An 18,245-nucleotide genomic window follows, 5' to 3' on the forward strand; every position below is an offset into this window, starting at 1 on the left:
ATCAAAATTTTCCTGTAGCGCCAACTGGGTTTGAAAAATGTTATATGACGATCTCAACTTAACAAAAAACAATTTTGTTTTCAAGTTGACTTTTCAAACAATATACATGTCTGAATTGTCAAGATTTGTGTTTCATCCGCCTTCGTAAGTGCCTTTACCTGTTCTTTCAGAACCTTGGAAAAAAACCACGTTTATTTTCTCTGTCACCAATGGCACAGCATTGCTTCTAGCATGAACACTGAATTGACAAGTGTCAAATTTTGAGGCTTTAGAGATAAGAGCTACATCTTAGGATTGTGTGTGATTCATACAATGAAACAAGTCATCTATCTTTACGAAACAAACGCAGTGCCTACAGTTATTGTATCAGGTTCCGAATATTTTCTATGTTCATGCTAGTAGCAGTGCTGTACCACTGGCATTATCCACTGAATTATCTAGAAGCCTTAGATTTTGCCAAATAAAATTGACTCAATTAATTTGGGATTTTCACATTCAACACATGACACTACTTTCTATGTTTCAATATTTGAATATCGGACATAAATATGTTCAACTTTTTCACACAAAAAACAATTGTAGCCACATTCTATGAAAAAAACAGAGGTATGACATTACCTCCACATTACCTTGGTTGAAATGTACGTTAACTTTCTTCGAGACTTTCTTTCTGATACGCACCATACGCACCCTTTGTTGCAAATCGTCAATGTCAGTGTTCATTATAACAACGAATATAAAACAAAATGGGCAGGACTACTGTCTAGTTTTATTGTGGTTATTGACCTCGGTTTCGCCTCAATTCACACTAAAACTCTATTTGAAGATGAAAAGACGAGATTTTTCATTTTTATTCCGAGTCATGTAATGGATCTGACATACTGAGGGTGTCAAAAGGAGTGCTTGAAACATGAAAAGTATGGTTTTCGACGCATGTAGCATGTATAAACAACTATTTCTTTCATCATATTTTTCAAATTTATATTTTCCAAGCGTTTTCAACTTTACAGATTGCCAATATACGCAAAACCTTTGCCCTTGTATGGCTGAACAAAAAACGCTAGGGAAATGACGAAATATTGGTAGATCGCATAAAGGCAGTATTGGGTATTGGCCGATCAAAATCAAAAAGGTACAAATTCGCCAATAATTTACTACGCATAGAGAATAAAGATTCTTTCACGTATCAATCGGAAATCGAATTAATCATCAAAATGAAATAAAACTTCAGACCGATTACGCCCTCGGGTGAATGGATGGATGGATCTTCATACAACCCGTCTTTAATAAAGGATTGGTAAATTATTAATTTTGATTTAGTTTTTTTCTGTTGATGATTTATCGAGACATGTGCTGGATTAGAGTGTAATTAATCACTGCAAAACCATTATTTTATTGAGTATATTGGTATTCGATTGGCTAATATTTTCAAAAGTTCCAATTTGTTAAAAACTTAAATCGGATGGTAGATTTTAAGCAATTTCGCGAGTTGTAGCCCCAACGAAGTGAGTTTCCAACCGTCCACTAAAGATCCGCTACATCTCATCAGGCCATGGTAACTGTGGTAAAGGGGCGACAAACGTTGAAAGCAAAAAGCTTGTCTCATTTAGCGAATCACTTCATCGCCGAATATGCTAACACATGCTGGTCTAAATCTTCAACATTTTTGAATAATAAGTTGATTTTTTTTAGAAATTTACCAGATTCCAGACAGATTTAATTTAAACACCGTTATGCATATTATCGAAAAAATAATTTTTTTTGTGTAGATTGGAAACATATGTTACTGAACGGTACAGGCTATTATCGATATATTTTAATGGAAATTAAAATCAAATTACGAAATTCTGTTTCTAATAAAACTTATTGGAAACGTTCTGCTCTTTTTTACTACGTCTCACATAATTGACCATCGTGGCTATTCTTTAAATACTTCCTTTTGTGGCCATAATTTCGTCTTCGAACCATGTCACGTTCCACGCTCATCATCATAATATTTTATGAAAAATCATGTAATCCGAACTTTCATTTTAATATTTTAAATCTTAATGCAGGTGATTAGAATATAAACGATACGCAGACGAGCAAAAAAATATTGTCTGAAAGTCTATAAAAGAATAAGCAGTGGCGTGAATCCTTTGAGTTGTAGGGAGAAGCTAACGATAAGAATTCAGGTCTTTATTTTGCACCGCACTGGCAGCCCAGCAATATTCTAAGACCACATAAGCACATTATATTAACATTGTAAAAATCCACATATAAAATGTGTAACACCCATAATAATGATAATCATTTCAGATATCGCATTATCTTTGCGAATGATGAGATGGAGATGATTCGCCTCATTCAATTTTACAACATTTTTAAATATTACAGGAGAATGCGTTTTATATACTAAAACGTTTTAAATGCGAAAATGCAAACGAAATTAGTCTGGATCTGTTTAGTTATAATTTCGTGTAATTTTCTACCAATTTTATGATGATGAGTGATCACACCGTATAAACATAATATGGGAGAGAATTAGTCCTTGTTTCTTGGTTTCGATTAATTTTCATCGTCGTAATGGGAAGCGAATGTGTGGCTTATTTGAACTATTTTTGTCAGTGTGGCTTATGCCACATTATGAAGCATTGCATTATGCACATTTTATGATTGAACTGACTAGACGTGGCGTAATTGGTTTGCTTATTTGTATAATTTGTATAATAAGAATTGATATTGTTTTTAGCAAAGAATTGGCGCCAAATTCTAATTATGATATTATTGCTGAAGAACAGCGTTCTTTATAAAACTTTTATAAAAATATAACTCGGGAAGCTAAGCTGTGAACATGATATCACTTTTACTGAGAAATTGTTTTTTCTTTTCTGGTTGGCTCTTTGACACGAAATGTTTTGCAACTGTGAATACAGACACAGACCCAACTCAAAGATTTAGGAATCACTTATAAAGTTTGAATATTTAGCTGAAATTAGACCCTGTTTATAGTCTACGTTAGAGCGTTTCATATTGTCTTTTAGCTGGTATCGTTTTACAAAAATTCTTTTTGATAACCACCACAAATGAGTTAGCTTTCAATATAAAATTTGATTGTGGCAGTTTCAACAGTTGCTGACTTTTCTCAGAGGTGGTCAGACTGCCATAAACAAATCTATTTCTTCATTCATTTGTGGTGGTTACTTAAATTTTTCAAAAATGATTTTTGTTAAAAGATATCATCGAAAATACTTATCGTCTTAATGGTGGCTTCTCAAAAAATCATCCATTCCTCATAAACTCGTAGAAATTCATAAATAAATTTCTGAAAATTGACATATTTCCACCAAAATCACCAAAATATTTAAAGCCATAGCTTTGGAAAATATGAGAGTGAATGATGATTGAGAGAAAAGAATGACTAAAGAGTTATCCAAAACTGGTGGGTGGCAAGAACTTCTAGTATTAAGACCGCTAATTCATAATAAGATAAATGAAATCTTCTTTTGCAACGATGTTCAAATATGGCCTCGACTTATACTTTAACACTCAACATCTGGTTCCGAAACCGTTCGGTAATGTTTGAATGAAAGTGTTATACTTTGTGAACTAACTGATAGAAGAGCCATCTAGCACTGAGTTTGTAAATCGGCAGGTGAACTTTGAACATATAAGCGCGAATGACTATTATGTATAGTGTTATGTATATAGGTTACAACGGAGGTTCAATTAGTTTTAAGATTCATTCTGTTATAGCATCCAGTAGATGTAAGATAGAAACGAATAAATATTGTAACTATAGTCGAAGGAGTTGCATTTTATTTCATGGTCCTTCGTTCGCCATCAAAAAGTAATTAGCGAGACGAAGTGATATACAGTCCACAAATCAATTATAACAAGTTCAAGTGCGACAGTTTCAATCGGTGCGACAAACTGTTCTAAAAGTACGGGTGCCTGAGAATTGGCCGGTTAAATTTGAAAATTCCGAGGAGTGGAAATAGTTTGGTTCATGGAAATTAAAATCGTCAAATCCACTAATTCAAAGAAAAAACCGAAAATCGTTGGACAATAGCCGTCGAAGAAAAGTTGTTGTGCGCAGAGTGGTACAAGGTCACTGAGTTGGTGGGAATTTCCAGTTGAAATTCGTTCGACGAAGATATTACGGCAAAGCAAGATCAGCGAGTTGGTGGGAATTTCCAGTTGAAATTCGTCGAAGAAAAGTTGCTGTGCGCAGAGTGGTACAAGGTCACCGAGTTGGTGGGAATTTCCAGTTGAAATTCGTCGAAGAAAAGTTGCTGTGCGCAGAGTGGTACAAGGTCACTGAGTTGGTGGGAATTTCCAGTTGAAATTCGTTCGACGAAGATATTACGGCAAAGCAAGATCAGCGAGTTGGTGGGAATTTCCAGTTGAAATTCGTCGAAGAAAAGTTGCTGTGCGCAGAGTGGTACAAGGTCACCGAGTTGGTGGGAATTTCCAGTTGAAATTCGTCGAAGAAAAGTTGCTGTGCGCAGAGTGGTACAAGGTCACCGAGTTGGTGGGAATTTCCAGTTGAAATTCGTCGAAGAAAAGTTGCTGTGCGCAGAGTGGTACAAGGTCACTGAGTTGGTGGGAATTTCCAGTTGAAATTCGTTCGACACAGGGTCATCACACATATACCGTTCCGAAGCAGTCTCGAAGTAAGCCAATCGATTGGAACAGTGAAAGGGGTCATCAAACGTTGAGCGGTAAGACGAATTATTCAGTGTATTGTGCGTTACATTTTACTCTATCCATCCACTGTGAGTGTAATTGAATCGGTAGTGAGGTTTATGTAGGAGCTAGAGTGCTCTGCTTGAAAGTTTTGGCGCCAAGCGTAACGGTTGGTGTACACAAAGAGTAATCGCTTACCAAGACTGTTAGTTTATTACTTACCGCTACACCAGTGGACCTGAGGATTAATTAAAACAATTTTCGAAAGTTTCACGCATTTATTCATCGAATATAAAGTTTTACGCACGACAAAATGGAAAAGCGAGTAGCCCACCAGCGTGGGAATGTTGATAAATTTATCGCTTACTGTGAGTCTGTGGTGAATATGCCTCAACCGAATATCACCAAGGGTTATTTAGAGGCGAAGACAAAAATTATCAGCGAATTTTGGGCCAAGTTGGACAAGGAGAATGACGAAATATTAAGGGAAATTGAGGAAGAAGAGATGGTGTCGAAGTATTTCACACAGAGAGAGTTCGAGAAAGCATTTACGGCGTACGACAAGGTGACCGTCAAGATTCAATCTAAATTGGAAAAATTTGAAGGTCCTGGTCCTCAATTGGGTCCTATAACATTCCCTGAAAATGTAACTGTAAGATCCAGCGAAGGAGATACGAAATTGAAACTGAAACCAATAGACGTCCCGAAATTCTTTGGAGATTACAAGAAGTGGATTTCATTCAGAAACATGTTTGATTCGATGGTCCACAAGAATGAGAAGTTCAGCGGTCTCGAGAAAATGCACTATTTGAAGACGTGTCTAGGAGGAGAAGCTGAAGATATTTTATCGCAATTCGACATCACGGAGGAGGCATATCCAGAAGCCTACAAGGTGATAACGAGCCGTTACCATAATGAGGTGATATTGGTGGATACACACATAATGGATTTGTTATCGCAACCGAAGCTGATGTCAGAGTCAAGTGATGCTATTAAAGGATTATTGGATGGTACGGAGAGAAATTTGAGAGCTCTCGAATGGTTGAAAATCGATGTATCAACGTGGGATCCCATTTTACTGCTACTATTGGTTCAAAAATTAGATAGAGCTACGAGGCGATTATGGGAGCAGACGTTAAAGCCGAAAGTTAGACCTTCTATGAAGGAATTTCTCGAATTTTTAGATACGAGATTTCACGCGCTGGGTTGCCAGCAGGTTTTTAATTTTTCGATCGAATCAACGGATAACTATCAGCCGAGGTATAAAAAATTCAAAAAGAGCTCAGGAAACGAGCACAGTTTCAATCCCGAAGAGCCGTTCCCGCCAAGAGTTCATCAAAATTTCCATAACTCTTCTCAACCTAAACAGAGAAATTGTCCTTTCAATTGTGGCGAAGCCCACCAAGCATCAGATTGTGAGAATTTCCAGAAATCAAATTTAGACCAGCGATGGAGCTGGGTCAACGGAAATAAGTTGTGCAAAAACTGTTTGAAAGGTCACCTTGGAAAATGTTCGTTAAGGCCAGGTTGTCAGAAATGCGGAAAGTATCACCACACTTTACTGCATGTGGAGTCATCAAAGAATCCTACAGTCGCCGCTTCAACGGGTAATAGCCACGCTGGGCGGCAAGGAAATAATACTGAGATTAGGAATCATCACACTAATGTGCAACAAGAGCTTAATCAATTGCAACAGCGAAACGAAATCGAGAGTGTGGATCGTGTTGTGTGGGACGAACCGATTATGTTGGCAACGGCAATAGTGCTGATACGATCATTACGAGATAATCTCTTTTATCCGTTCCGGGCACTTCTAGATCAAGCTAGTACAGCATCTTACGTTTGCGAAAATGTGGTACAGTTTCTAGGGCTACAGAAACAACCAGTTATTGCGTCGACTAGTGGTCTGGGAGGTGTTACCACAGGCAACATAAAGTCTATCGTTGAATTCGAGCTAGGATCGAAGCGCAACCACTCGTTCAGCATGTTAACTCAAGCGCCAGTAACCAAAAAGATCACAAGTCCATTACCGTCAACGATCTTGCGGAAAGCTGAATGGGACCACATCAAGGATTTGCAATTAGCAGACCCCGAATTCAATGTACCTGCGAAAATAGACTTACTATTAGGTGCACCGGTTTATGGATATTTGCTATTACCAGGACTGATTAAATCGTCACCCATGTATCCGGTTGCCCAGAACACTGAATTCGGCTGGATATTATCAGGAGCCACGAGACCTCAAGATCCAGTGCAGCACAAGATCACCAATTTCCATCTGAAACTAGAATTAGAAGATCAACTAAAGAAATTTTTTGATCAAGAAGAGGTGTCAAAGGAACGGATTTTAACGCAAGAGGAAGTTCAATGTGAGAAAATTTTCGAGGAGACCGTACAAAGGCGAGATGATGGCAGGTTCGTTGTGGCTTTGCCGTTTAAAGGAAATCCGAAGTCGCTAGGTGCGTCAAAGGGGCAAGCATTTTCGCGTTTAATGAAATTGGAATCGAGATTCAAGGCCAACCAGGAATTACAAGAAGAGTACGTTAAAATTCTCAAAGAATACGAAGAATTAGAACACACATCGGTTATAGGCGAGTTAGATAAATCGACAGAGTCGACAAGTTATTACCTTCCACATCATGCAGTGTTTAAACCAGAATCGACGACAACGAAAACTAGAGTGGTGTTCGATGCTTCGGCAAGGACGACAAGTGGATTGTCTCTCAACGATTTACTGATGACGGGGCCCACACTTCAACAAGATCTGATGTCAATATTGCTAAGATGGCGAACACATCGTATATCAATTATGGCTGACATCGCAAAGATGTACCGGCAAGTAGTGGTGAGAAAGGAGGATCGGAAATACCAAAGATTTCTGTTCAGAGAGAAGATAAGGGATCCGATTTTGGAATATGAACACAACATGGTCACGTTTGGCATAACCGCGGCAACGTACTTAGCAGTGAAGGCATTACAGTACCTGGCGAAAATCGAAAAAGATAATTACAAAGAAGCGGCCGAAGTCGTTATAAGAGATTTTTACATGGATGACTGCATGTCAGGAGCCGATACAGTTCAGCAAGCAATTCGGTTGTGCAAAGATTTGAAAGAGTTATTGGCCAAAGCTCAGTTTCCATTACGGAAGTTTGTATCTAATTCCGCTGAAGTACTGGAGAGTCTGCCAGAAGCAGACAGAGAATTGAAATTGCCGTTGGAAATAAACCTCGACAGTAATATAAAGACATTAGGGATCCGATACGAACCCACAACGGATGTATTCAGGTTCAAGGTGAATCTAGAAAAAGCCAAGATACCACCAACGAAGAGGAGCATGTTATCAGAAACAGCTTCCTTGTTCGATCCATTAGGATGGCTAGCTCCTGTAATCGTCAGAGCTAAAATTATGTTCCAAGATTTATGGAAAGAAGGATTAGACTGGAAGCAGGAATTACCTAAAAATATAGCTAGTGTTTGGACAGAGTTCAGAAACGAATTGCATCAGTTGGAGAATATTCAAATCAACAGATGGAACCATTTTGGCGCAGGAGTAAAGAAAATCGAGATTCACGGTTTTTCTGATGCATCAGAGAAAGCTTATGCTGCGGTTATATATTCTAGGGTCGTCAATCAAAATGATGAAATACATATCACAATGCTGACTTCAAAGACTAGAGTCGCACCAATCAAACAAATAACGTTGCCACGCCTCGAATTATGTGGAGCGGTACTGTTGACGAATCTAATTGAAAACGTTCAAAGGGCATTAGGCACGAATAACGAAAATGTGCATGCATGGACGGATTCGACAATAGTATTAGGATGGTTACGAACAGATCCAGCCAAATTAAAAACATTTGTAGCAAACAGGGTCGTCGAAACACATAATGTGTTGAACATTAATCAATGGCATCACATCGAAGGGACGAAAAATCCAGCTGATTGTGCCTCGAGAGGTATAAGTCCAGGAGAACTAAAAAATCACAAATTATGGTGGGAAGGAGCGGAATGTTTAAAGGAACACAGAGAATCTTGGGAACAAAATTTACAATTGCCACCAGTTACCTTAGAATTGAAGAAGAAAGTCGTGTCAACATTCGTGATAACACCTCATAACGATTTCGAAGATTTATTCACGCGATATTCCAGTTTTAGACGTTTGATACGAGTAACTGCGATTTGTTGGAAGTTCGTGGAAAATATACAAGCTACAAGGGAAGTACGAATAGCGACCCTTTGCTTAACGTTCGTAAACAAATTACTGGAGAAAAGAAAAGGGATGCAGTTGACCGTAACCGCAGAAGATTTAAGAAGAGCAGAATTGCGTCTAATTCGTTTACATCAAGGAAAGGAATTTTCCAGGGAACTGCATCATTTAATGAAGAAAGAAAACATAAATCCGAAGAGCAAGTTGCTGCCGTTAAACCCTTTCGTAGATTCTAATAATTGTCTACGAGTTGGAGGACGTTTGGAAAATGCGAATATTGATTACGATCGGAAACATCCTCTCATCATATCAGCAGGTGGTCTCGCTAAATTAATAATCGCGGATATGCACGAAGAGACATTGCATGGAGGAACTCGTTTAACAATGAATATGGTAAGGGAGAAATACTGGATAATCAATTTAAGACGACAAGTCAAGCAGTGCGTGTTGAACTGTGTCAAATGTTGCCGGTACAATCAAAGGATGGGAGAGCAGATCATGGCTGATTTACCACCTAATCGAGTCACAGAATCGATGATTTTCGCCGAGACGGGTTTGGATTACGCGGGACCGTTTAATATCAAAGCATCCAACGTGAGATCCCCCCCAATACGCATAAAGCCAACAGTCGTAAATGGAGAAGTGATAAAATCGATACCGAAGATTCCTGTTTATGAAGGATATATCGCACTTTTCATCTGTTTTGCTACGAAAGCTGTACATCTCGAAGTGGTTAGTGATCAGACAACGGAAGCATTTTTGGCGGCTTTTGACCGTTTCATTAGTCGGAGAGGCACACCAGAACGCTGTCATTCAGACAATTCGAAGACATTCATTGGAGCCAAGAATGTACTAGCAGTTGAAAGCGAACAGTCAATGTTGGATTACAATCAAGTGATTAATCATGCGGCAGACAAGGGCATCAATTGGTCGTTCATCCCACCTAGAGCACCTCATTTCGGTGGTATATGGGAATCAAACATCAAATCCATGAAGCACCATTTGAAGCGAGTGATCGGTGACATCACGTTAACGTATGAGGAGCTGTCAACTGTTCTGACGAAAGTTGAAGCTTGTTTAAATTCGAGACCGATGTGTCAATTGAATGATGATCCGAACGATTTGAGTGTGTTGACACCCGGGCATTTTTTGATCGGTAGACCGTTGAAAGCCAGACCGAAAGGAATAATGGGGGCTAAAGGAGTCGGAGTGAAAGAAAGATGGAACGTGGTTCAGAGAATTTACAGAGATTTTTGGGATGCATGGAGTAAGGAATATTTGAATCAGTTGCAACACCGTCCGAAATGGCAAGGTCAGAAGAAGAATTTCAAAGAAGGAGATGTAGTTCTACTGAAAGAAGACAACATAGCTCCTACGAGATGGCCGTTAGCACGAGTAGTAAAAGTTCACTCGAGCTTGGATAAAAATGTTCGATCGGTGACGATAAAAACACATAACGAGTCTGGCAAATTAATCGAATTGGAGCGGCCTATAGTTAAATTGTGTCCGCTACCCATGGACGGAAATGAACCGTTGAGTGAGGCCACTAAGAACCCACCGACTGTTCCGAGTCATTAAGCAATTTCTAACAACAAAAACATTAAAATTAAGTGAGAGACTGATGTGTGAATGGATGGATAGAGAGTGAACATGAACTAGTGATAAAGATTGAGACAATAGTGATAAGGACACGATAAACCAATTGGAACTTAAGAAGAAAAATAATTCCGTCTTACCGTATTGATGACCGCACATTAACGTTCAGCCAGGCAGTATTCAGATCCAGATGCATAAAGTTCCAGTACCTTTAAGAGGGCCGTTTTATATCCCTAGTATTGCCCAATCATCGTCATTAGGGTGATGCAAAAGGGAAGTTAAAGAAAATTTCATTTCACAATTCACATGATGCTTACCGCATAACACATTTTCAATAGATTTGGTAGTAGCTGCAGTTTCATATTCCAATGGTGGTAGGCAGCCGGGCAGTCAATTATTCCACTGGTCCAGACGATCAACAATTTAATCAATTGGTCCAGACGATCATCCGTTGGTCCAGCCGATTAGCCGTTGGTACAGACACCACATTTATTGACGAACACTTCTGGGGAAATACAATCAACTAAAGAATCACATATCATCATAATGTTAGGATCCACTTATCTGAAGCACAAGCAGACGAAACAGTATTCCAAATTTCAGCAATAGTCCCGACATAACCTCATTAATGGCTACCACGAAAAGAAGTTTTTTTTTTTTTTTTTTGTCGCGCAATTTGATTACACGCAGGTTAATTAGCTCAGTTTAATAATTTAACGTAAAGGAGCGCATTTGGAAATCAATTGAAGTTAATTGCACGATTTAGTTTAAAGGAAAATCACTGGACACTTCACATGATAATAACGACGCGTTGCAACATGGTCAACTGACTGACAGCTGTTTAGATCTAGGTCACCGACACGTATTAATTGTATAAAAAAAATTTGGACGTTTGATTGGATGCACACTAACTTGTAGTTGTGCGATTGTTGTTGATTCTGTCATTTTAAGAACTTTCAAATCACATCGTTTCGGGCTGGTTTCAACCGGGGTCGACTCGGCCAGTTGTTGCGATGGCGATTTGAAATGTTCAAATTTTATAGCGTCGAGTTTAGTTTAAACATAAATGTTTCAAGTCGGGAAGTGGTTCCGAAACCGTTCGGTAATGTTTGAATGAAAGTGTTATACTTTGTGAACTAACTGATAGAAGAGCCATCTAGCACTGAGTTTGTAAATCGGCAGGTGAACTTTGAACATATAAGCGCGAATGACTATTATGTATAGTGTTATGTATATAGGTTACAACGGAGGTTCAATTAGTTTTAAGATTCATTCTGTTATAGCATCCAGTAGATGTAAGATAGAAACGAATAAATATTGTAACTATAGTCGAAGGAGTTGCATTTTATTTCAACATCAACACTAATAATTAAAAGCGGATGGTTGGTTTTGAACTCCTCGTCCAATGTTTCTCCAATGAATAATTTCACTACCGACTCAGCAGCATCTTTCCAACTCATCGGTCTATCTCGTGTGCGATTTAGTGATTTGGATTTAGTATACCTGGCGTAAGATAAGTTGACTCAGTCTAAAGATTTTGATGAATTTGACGATTTAAGGCTCACTATAAAGCTAATACAACTAAATATTGAATCTTCTTAAACACTAGAAATGTCTGTCATTGCGTCATGCATTAACGCTTCCAATCAAAATGATTATACAACCGATCACACCACAATATGCAGCCCCAATTGTGGTTCCGGTTACAGTTGAGACTATAGTAGCCCTGCAGCTTTACTCACCAACGTACTTTTTCTCCAGCGATTCAAGATAAAAGTAAATAGTGAAACGGACGACAGCTTCAAAGTTTCTTCCATTCAATGACAAAACTGCGAATTTCGTATTAGAAAATTCATTGAATTTGGAACATATCCAGCTAAATCAGCTTCACATTTCCTGTAACTTTGAAGCTAGTCACCGTTACAACGACATCGTCTTAATACGTTCCTATACCACACAACGATCGTAACCTTCCCGTATACAAGATACATGATAGGTAGACGGAAAATAAAAATTTTATGTGAAATTTTCGTATAGGTGAGTTTAATATGAACCGTCCATGTAAACATGCATCTTGCATACTTATACCCATTCACATAAATATACTACATGCTGCACGAATATTCAAAGCAACTGAAGCAAAACACCCAACGCGATGCATCTACTCGATACGAGTTGCATGCACAAATGTATATACATTCGAATATTTATTTATATTCAAACATCATACATATATTTAGCCATTTATGTCCATTTTGAGTGAAACAGCAATCAACCCAAGAGAAGAAAAAAATACAAACCGCATTGCGTGTGCAATTTTACATATATTATGCATAAAATAAAATTATTTGAGCAATGGGTTTCATTTTTGCTATTAAATATTGAACTATTTATTTGATGACCGCTTTTATCTCACAAATGTAAAACATGACACCACTAGTTCAAAAAAAGTTAGATTTTTACATTTTTTATAGATTCCGTTCCGAAATGGTTTTTTCTTCAGAGGTAAAGGAAATATGTTTATAGTCTCACATCCTCCCAAGTTTTATTTCAAGTTTATAATATTGCAACTCTCGGATCTTGATAATTGTTGAATATTTTACTGATTACTTTAAAATTTGATTTCCTCGAAAGCACATCAAGTACATTAGGGTACATCAATTTTCCACTTTTCAAAAGTTCACTTATTCCACGAGTCTTTTAAGTAAAATCCGTAGATTTTATTTTAGTCAAACAAGTAAGGCCATTAGCTTGGCATACCCGTTTCTCCATTTTTTTGAATAAATATTTTAAATTTCAAATAAATTTAAGGAAGAGACTAATTGTTCGATCCTGAGGAATTCATTGTTTTACGAAATGTAACGTAAAAGTAGTTTGTTCGATCTTAGGGAATTCGTCCTTTTACAAAATTTAACGTAAAGGCGGATGGTTCGATCCTGAGGAATTCATCCTTTTACGAAATGTTTAATACAAGTTTAAGTTTCAAAATATCCAGATCTTTTATTCAAATTTTCATTTTTCCGGGTGCCAATAGTCTCTTTATTATTCTGTGGCTAATGGCACCAGGTTCCAATAGTCTCTTTATAATACTGTGGCTAATGGCACCGGGTGCGATTAGCATTAGAATAAAAAAGAGACTATTGGCACCTGGTGCCATTAGCCACAGTATTATAAAGAGACTATTGGCACCCGGTACCGATAGCATATTCGTAAATTTAATTAGTAAACATTACAATTACGTTTGTGACATTGATCCAATATTCTTGTTGTAGTACATCTTAGTTGATGGTTAATAGGGAATGAGGGCTGCGGACAAAAAAACTCGATTTTTTTTCCTGATCAGCCCCAGACGGATATTGCAAATATTTGCAATAGATCGATAGATAGTTAGATCTAAGGTGATAGATTATAGGGCATGAGGGGTGCGGACAAACAAACTCGATTTTTCTATTTTGATCAGCCCCAGACGGATATTGCAAATATTTGCAATAGGTGAATCGATATTAGATCTAAGTTGATAGATCATAGGGCATAAGGGACGCGGACAAACAAACTCATTTTTTTTTGAAGACCCGTTTCTCTATCGAGAAACGGGAATAAAGCTTGTGCGGCCAAATGTTCTGAAAACTGTCTAGATTTCTGTCTCTACACCATACTTACAAAGTATTACTTACCCAATTAACCAAATTCTTCCTTTCCGAAAATTCGGAATTCCTTCGGAAAAGAACAAAAGCGACATCTATTGTTCTTTTTCCGAAGGAATTCCGAATTTTCGGAAAGGAAGAATTTGGTTAATTGGGTTAGTGCCATCGAACTTACAGGTGATGACCATTCAGATGTTCTTTGGTTCTAATAAATTCCACTGGCTCCGACGCACCAGATCGACAAAAAAAAGGAAAAAGGTTCGAATAGGTCGTCACTTTTTGGTGGTTTCAAAGTTCACATAGTCAATTTCTGCAAAAAATTTTGAGCTTTTTGTAATATGTACTCCAAAACATCAAATTATCAAGTTTGTTCTGTGATAGTTGATTTTCAATTTTTTTAGAGTTAACTTTATAAAAACTACACTAAAATTGTATCATTTGTTGTCGATAGTGACGAGAAAAATAAGCGATGGATTCGGTTTCATGTGGCAAACTAAGTGTTAAAGCAAATGAGGTAAGAGATTATTGAATATTCTTGGATCAAAAGATGTAAAAGACTCGATATTTAACTAAGCTTGTGGTAAGTTTACATTATGTGGCAATGGATGATAACCTCTTTATAGGGGATGAAAACCAATAAATTTTTTTAAATTTATTTGTGCAACTGAGTGCTGACGTTGAAGGATCTAAATCTGTCCTCTTGTTCTCTTTAGTGTCAATCTAAAAATTTAGTTGTAAGCTAAATATAAAAGGTAAAAGTGGTTGTATCCGTCGTCTAATATTGAATGTTGAGATTTCGTTGATGGCTGAAGACATTTTAGTGATTTCGTTTTTTTATAATCATAGAGAATTATCATTGTTTTTTGTGTGTTACTTCCACAAAAATTTACCTGATGCCAAATGATATATAAAAACCTATATCCGATAAATTTTTTTATGTAATTGGTCAAGCGCTCTGTAATTATAGCAGGTAAATTCAGCATGAATGAAAAAGAGAACAAATATTTTTATGAATGAAATCGAAGTAAAAATATTTGAAAAAAAAAAAACCACAACAACAACTTTATATCGTTTGTTTCATCTAACGTGCATGCGTTGGCCCCCGAACATACATATGTTCATCTATTTGTTTTTAATTGATGGTCATATACACATTTTTATTTTGAAGTCCGTAATATATAATTTTAATTGGCGGCAACAAAATGATAATAATTATATGGTTGCCATGCCATACATTAACCGTAAGACATGAATAAAACTTACACACGGAGTTGATATGTGGCGCGGTCAATCTTATGGTTCATTCATAAAAATCTCGTAAGTTTTTTGTATTTATCTCTATGATGTGCCTAGCTTCCAGGCATGTTAGGCAAATGATACCACAAACAATGTTATAAATTATTACGTGGCAACATTATTCAAGGTCATTCGAAAGATTTTTTTTAATGATTATTATATGATCAGATCATACCTGCATGAGTATCCAAGAACTTATTTTTCGAAGGGATTAATGAGTTTAGAGATTAATTTCTTTGAAGAAAAAAATGAATGGAAGTGGTAACCGGAAATCAAATTACAAATACATACCGCTCATGGCAGTGATATCTTATAATATCGAAATCTCGGGTGGTCTAACTAAATGGTTTGTATTAATATCCCAAGTAGCATTTCAGAAAAAATAACTTATTCGTTAAAATAACGTTGTAGCAACGTTGCCACAACGGTTGTGCAACCGTTGTTGCCCGGTTATAGTTTAACCTACGTCAATTAACCGTTGGATAACCGTTCAACAACGAAAAAGTTAAAAATTATAGTTGCTCTACCTTAAATTTTTAACTTTTTCGTTGTTTAACTGTTATCCAACGGTTAATTGACCTAGGTTAAACTATAACCGGGCAACAACGGTTGCAAAACCGTTGTGACAACGTTGCTACAACGTTATTCTAACGAATAAGTTATTTTTTCTGAAATGCTACTTGGGAACAAGTGCAACTTATTGTCGCCAAAAATCTTTCGTAGGGCGCATATAGGTCGACGTTTTTTTTTTGACGTCGTTATCGATAACAGATGTACGTAAATTTTTTTTTGAGACAAAGTTGAATAGATGATAAAATTGGGCTTGCAAGAGCAAGATGCAGTTAATTGATGTTAATTAAAATATTTCACCAGAAACAAAACTGTCAATTGGTCTGTGAACAATAGAAGTGAAAATGTTACCGTCGAACTTAGAATCATGGCGCCACGTAAGAAAGGCGCCGGGACGTAAGTCCACACTAAGGTACACACTACAAAAAATTGTAAAAATTGTAGGGACTAACGAACATATAAGTATACAACAACTTTTTGACCCCATTGTCTTAAATCACTCTCAAAGTATGTTAGTCATAATCTGGGCGTCAGTACAAGCTCAGCAAGCTATCATCGCATGTCAAAATCTTCCTCAAAAAATCTTGGGCAGTTAGAAATGTGTTTCAATTTTATCCAGACGCGCTGAATCTACACTAACTCACAAAAGAGATGATATGAGACAAAAATCTCTTAGAAGGGAAGGGTGATGCTCAAAACTCTGAACTCTGATACGCCAAAATTTAACTTTACAACCAATTTCTGAAGTAAATCTACCTTCGATTCATGCTTCGATTATTTTGTTTTACTCTACAATAATTCATGTGTTTGAGGAATTTAGGACCTGCATAACAAACATAGCTAACGCCGACCCGTACGAAACACCTATTCGTATCAAAAGCCTTTAATGTGAAACTCTTCATTTCTCTTACTTCATTTCCTTCTCTGCTGAAAAACTATTCTTCCTTTTAAATCACTTACATTATCCACTCTTTGCCTTGTTATCATATACACTTAAATTGCCGGAGGCAATATAGACAGCCCCGTACGAAGTCAAATTTCATAAATTCCTATTTAAACAGCTATATACCGCTATATTTACCTATATTTCACTGTAAATAAACATTTCACAGAGGAATATGCTATTATATAGCTCTATATGCCTGTATATAGCTCAATATAGCTGTATATAGGTATATATAGATGTCCATATATGGAATCCCTGAAACCCCTCACACTTAACACATTATTTCCATGTTAACAGAAACTCTCTAAGCATCATTTTTCCCACTTTATATCACTTTTAATAAAATCCAATATGGCCGCCGGCAGCCATTTTGTTAGGAAACCGAAAATAGTACCGACGCTTTACATTCGTTAATACCTTTCAAACAAAAAAAAATCATGAAATTCGGTCAAAATTTACTCGAGATATTGACAAAATACTCCACGTTCACTGTACGGCCGAGTAGCCAGATAAGAGCTCACTCCAAGAGACCTAGCTCACGCTCCGGAGAACATAATTTCATAAACTTTTTTTTTCCCTGATTGGTACGGTCAATACCTATCTAATAAAGCTAAAACGAACGAAATATGTTCAAATTTGGCCGACCTACAAGCAAAAACTGCTTGCCGCCCTGTGCCTGTTCCACACCAAGGGGTCTAACTCACGAGTCGGTCATCCGATTTCCATAAACTTTTTTTTGTCGATCGGTATTGTAAATACCTTTTATTTGACGTATCACTTACAAGTTTAACGTTTAAATGTCCGGAGATATCTTCGAAAAACCGTAAAGCACTTATTGGGCCACAGCTCGGGAGGGGTCGATCCAAAATCACTCATCTTCGAACTTAGCCTGTCTCTTTTGACATTACCAAACGGGAAAAAAAAAGATTTTCAAAATCGGATGCGTTTTACTCAAGTTATCGTGCAGACAGACAGACGGACAGACAGACAGACATTTTTTTTCTCGCGGATTTGGCATCTCTAGACAACCACAATAGGTTTCCCCTTACTCAGGGAGTCCAATTCGACGTGTTACAAACGTATGCGTAAACCTATAAGACCCCAGTACTTCGTACGGGTCTAAAAATATTTTCAACAGACCGTGGAAAATGTCTATTTCGATTTTCTTGTCGATTTCCGGTATCTGTCATCGTTCAAAGTTACAAAATGTCTTATTTATTTTAAGGCTCAGCCGGAAATCCACTCAGCTGGTCCATCTGATCATTTTATGGAAGAAAAAAAATTTCAAACTTTAATTTTGTGCTGCCGCCAGATGTAT

At 37.2% G+C, this 18,245-nt stretch overlaps 1 protein-coding gene and 1 long non-coding RNA gene across 2 annotated transcripts; both read left to right on the plus strand.

Annotated features, from left to right (window-relative positions):
- The first annotated feature begins 4,627 nt into the window (after positions 1-4,627).
- LOC119079264 lies at positions 4,628-11,805 on the plus strand. Its single transcript, XR_005088148.1, has 2 exons — positions 4,628-4,703; positions 10,641-11,805. It is a non-coding gene; the product is annotated as an uncharacterized LOC119079264 (long non-coding RNA).
- Positions 4,701-11,805, plus strand: LOC119079263. Its single transcript, XM_037187042.1, has 2 exons — positions 4,701-10,312; positions 10,371-11,805. Exons 1-2 carry the CDS (start codon positions 4,982-4,984, stop codon positions 10,410-10,412), a joined length of 5,373 nt encoding a protein of 1,790 aa, XP_037042937.1. The 5' UTR covers positions 4,701-4,981; the 3' UTR covers positions 10,413-11,805.
- Positions 11,806-18,245: the final 6,440 nt, after the last annotated feature.

The sequence above is a fragment of the Bradysia coprophila genome, unplaced genomic scaffold, assembly GCF_014529535.1.
Source record: "Bradysia coprophila strain Holo2 unplaced genomic scaffold, BU_Bcop_v1 contig_324, whole genome shotgun sequence".
Lineage (NCBI taxonomy): Eukaryota > Metazoa > Arthropoda > Insecta > Diptera > Sciaridae > Bradysia > Bradysia coprophila.

Coding starts and splice junctions, on each gene's coding strand:
- LOC119079263 (XM_037187042.1), top strand. CDS start 4,982: ATGGAAAAGCGAGTAGCCCACCAGCGTGGGAATGTTGATAAATTTATC. Junction 10,313..10,370: donor TGGATAAAAATGTTCGATCG/GTGACGATAAAA, acceptor AGCGGCCTATAG/TTAAATTGTGTCCGCTACCC.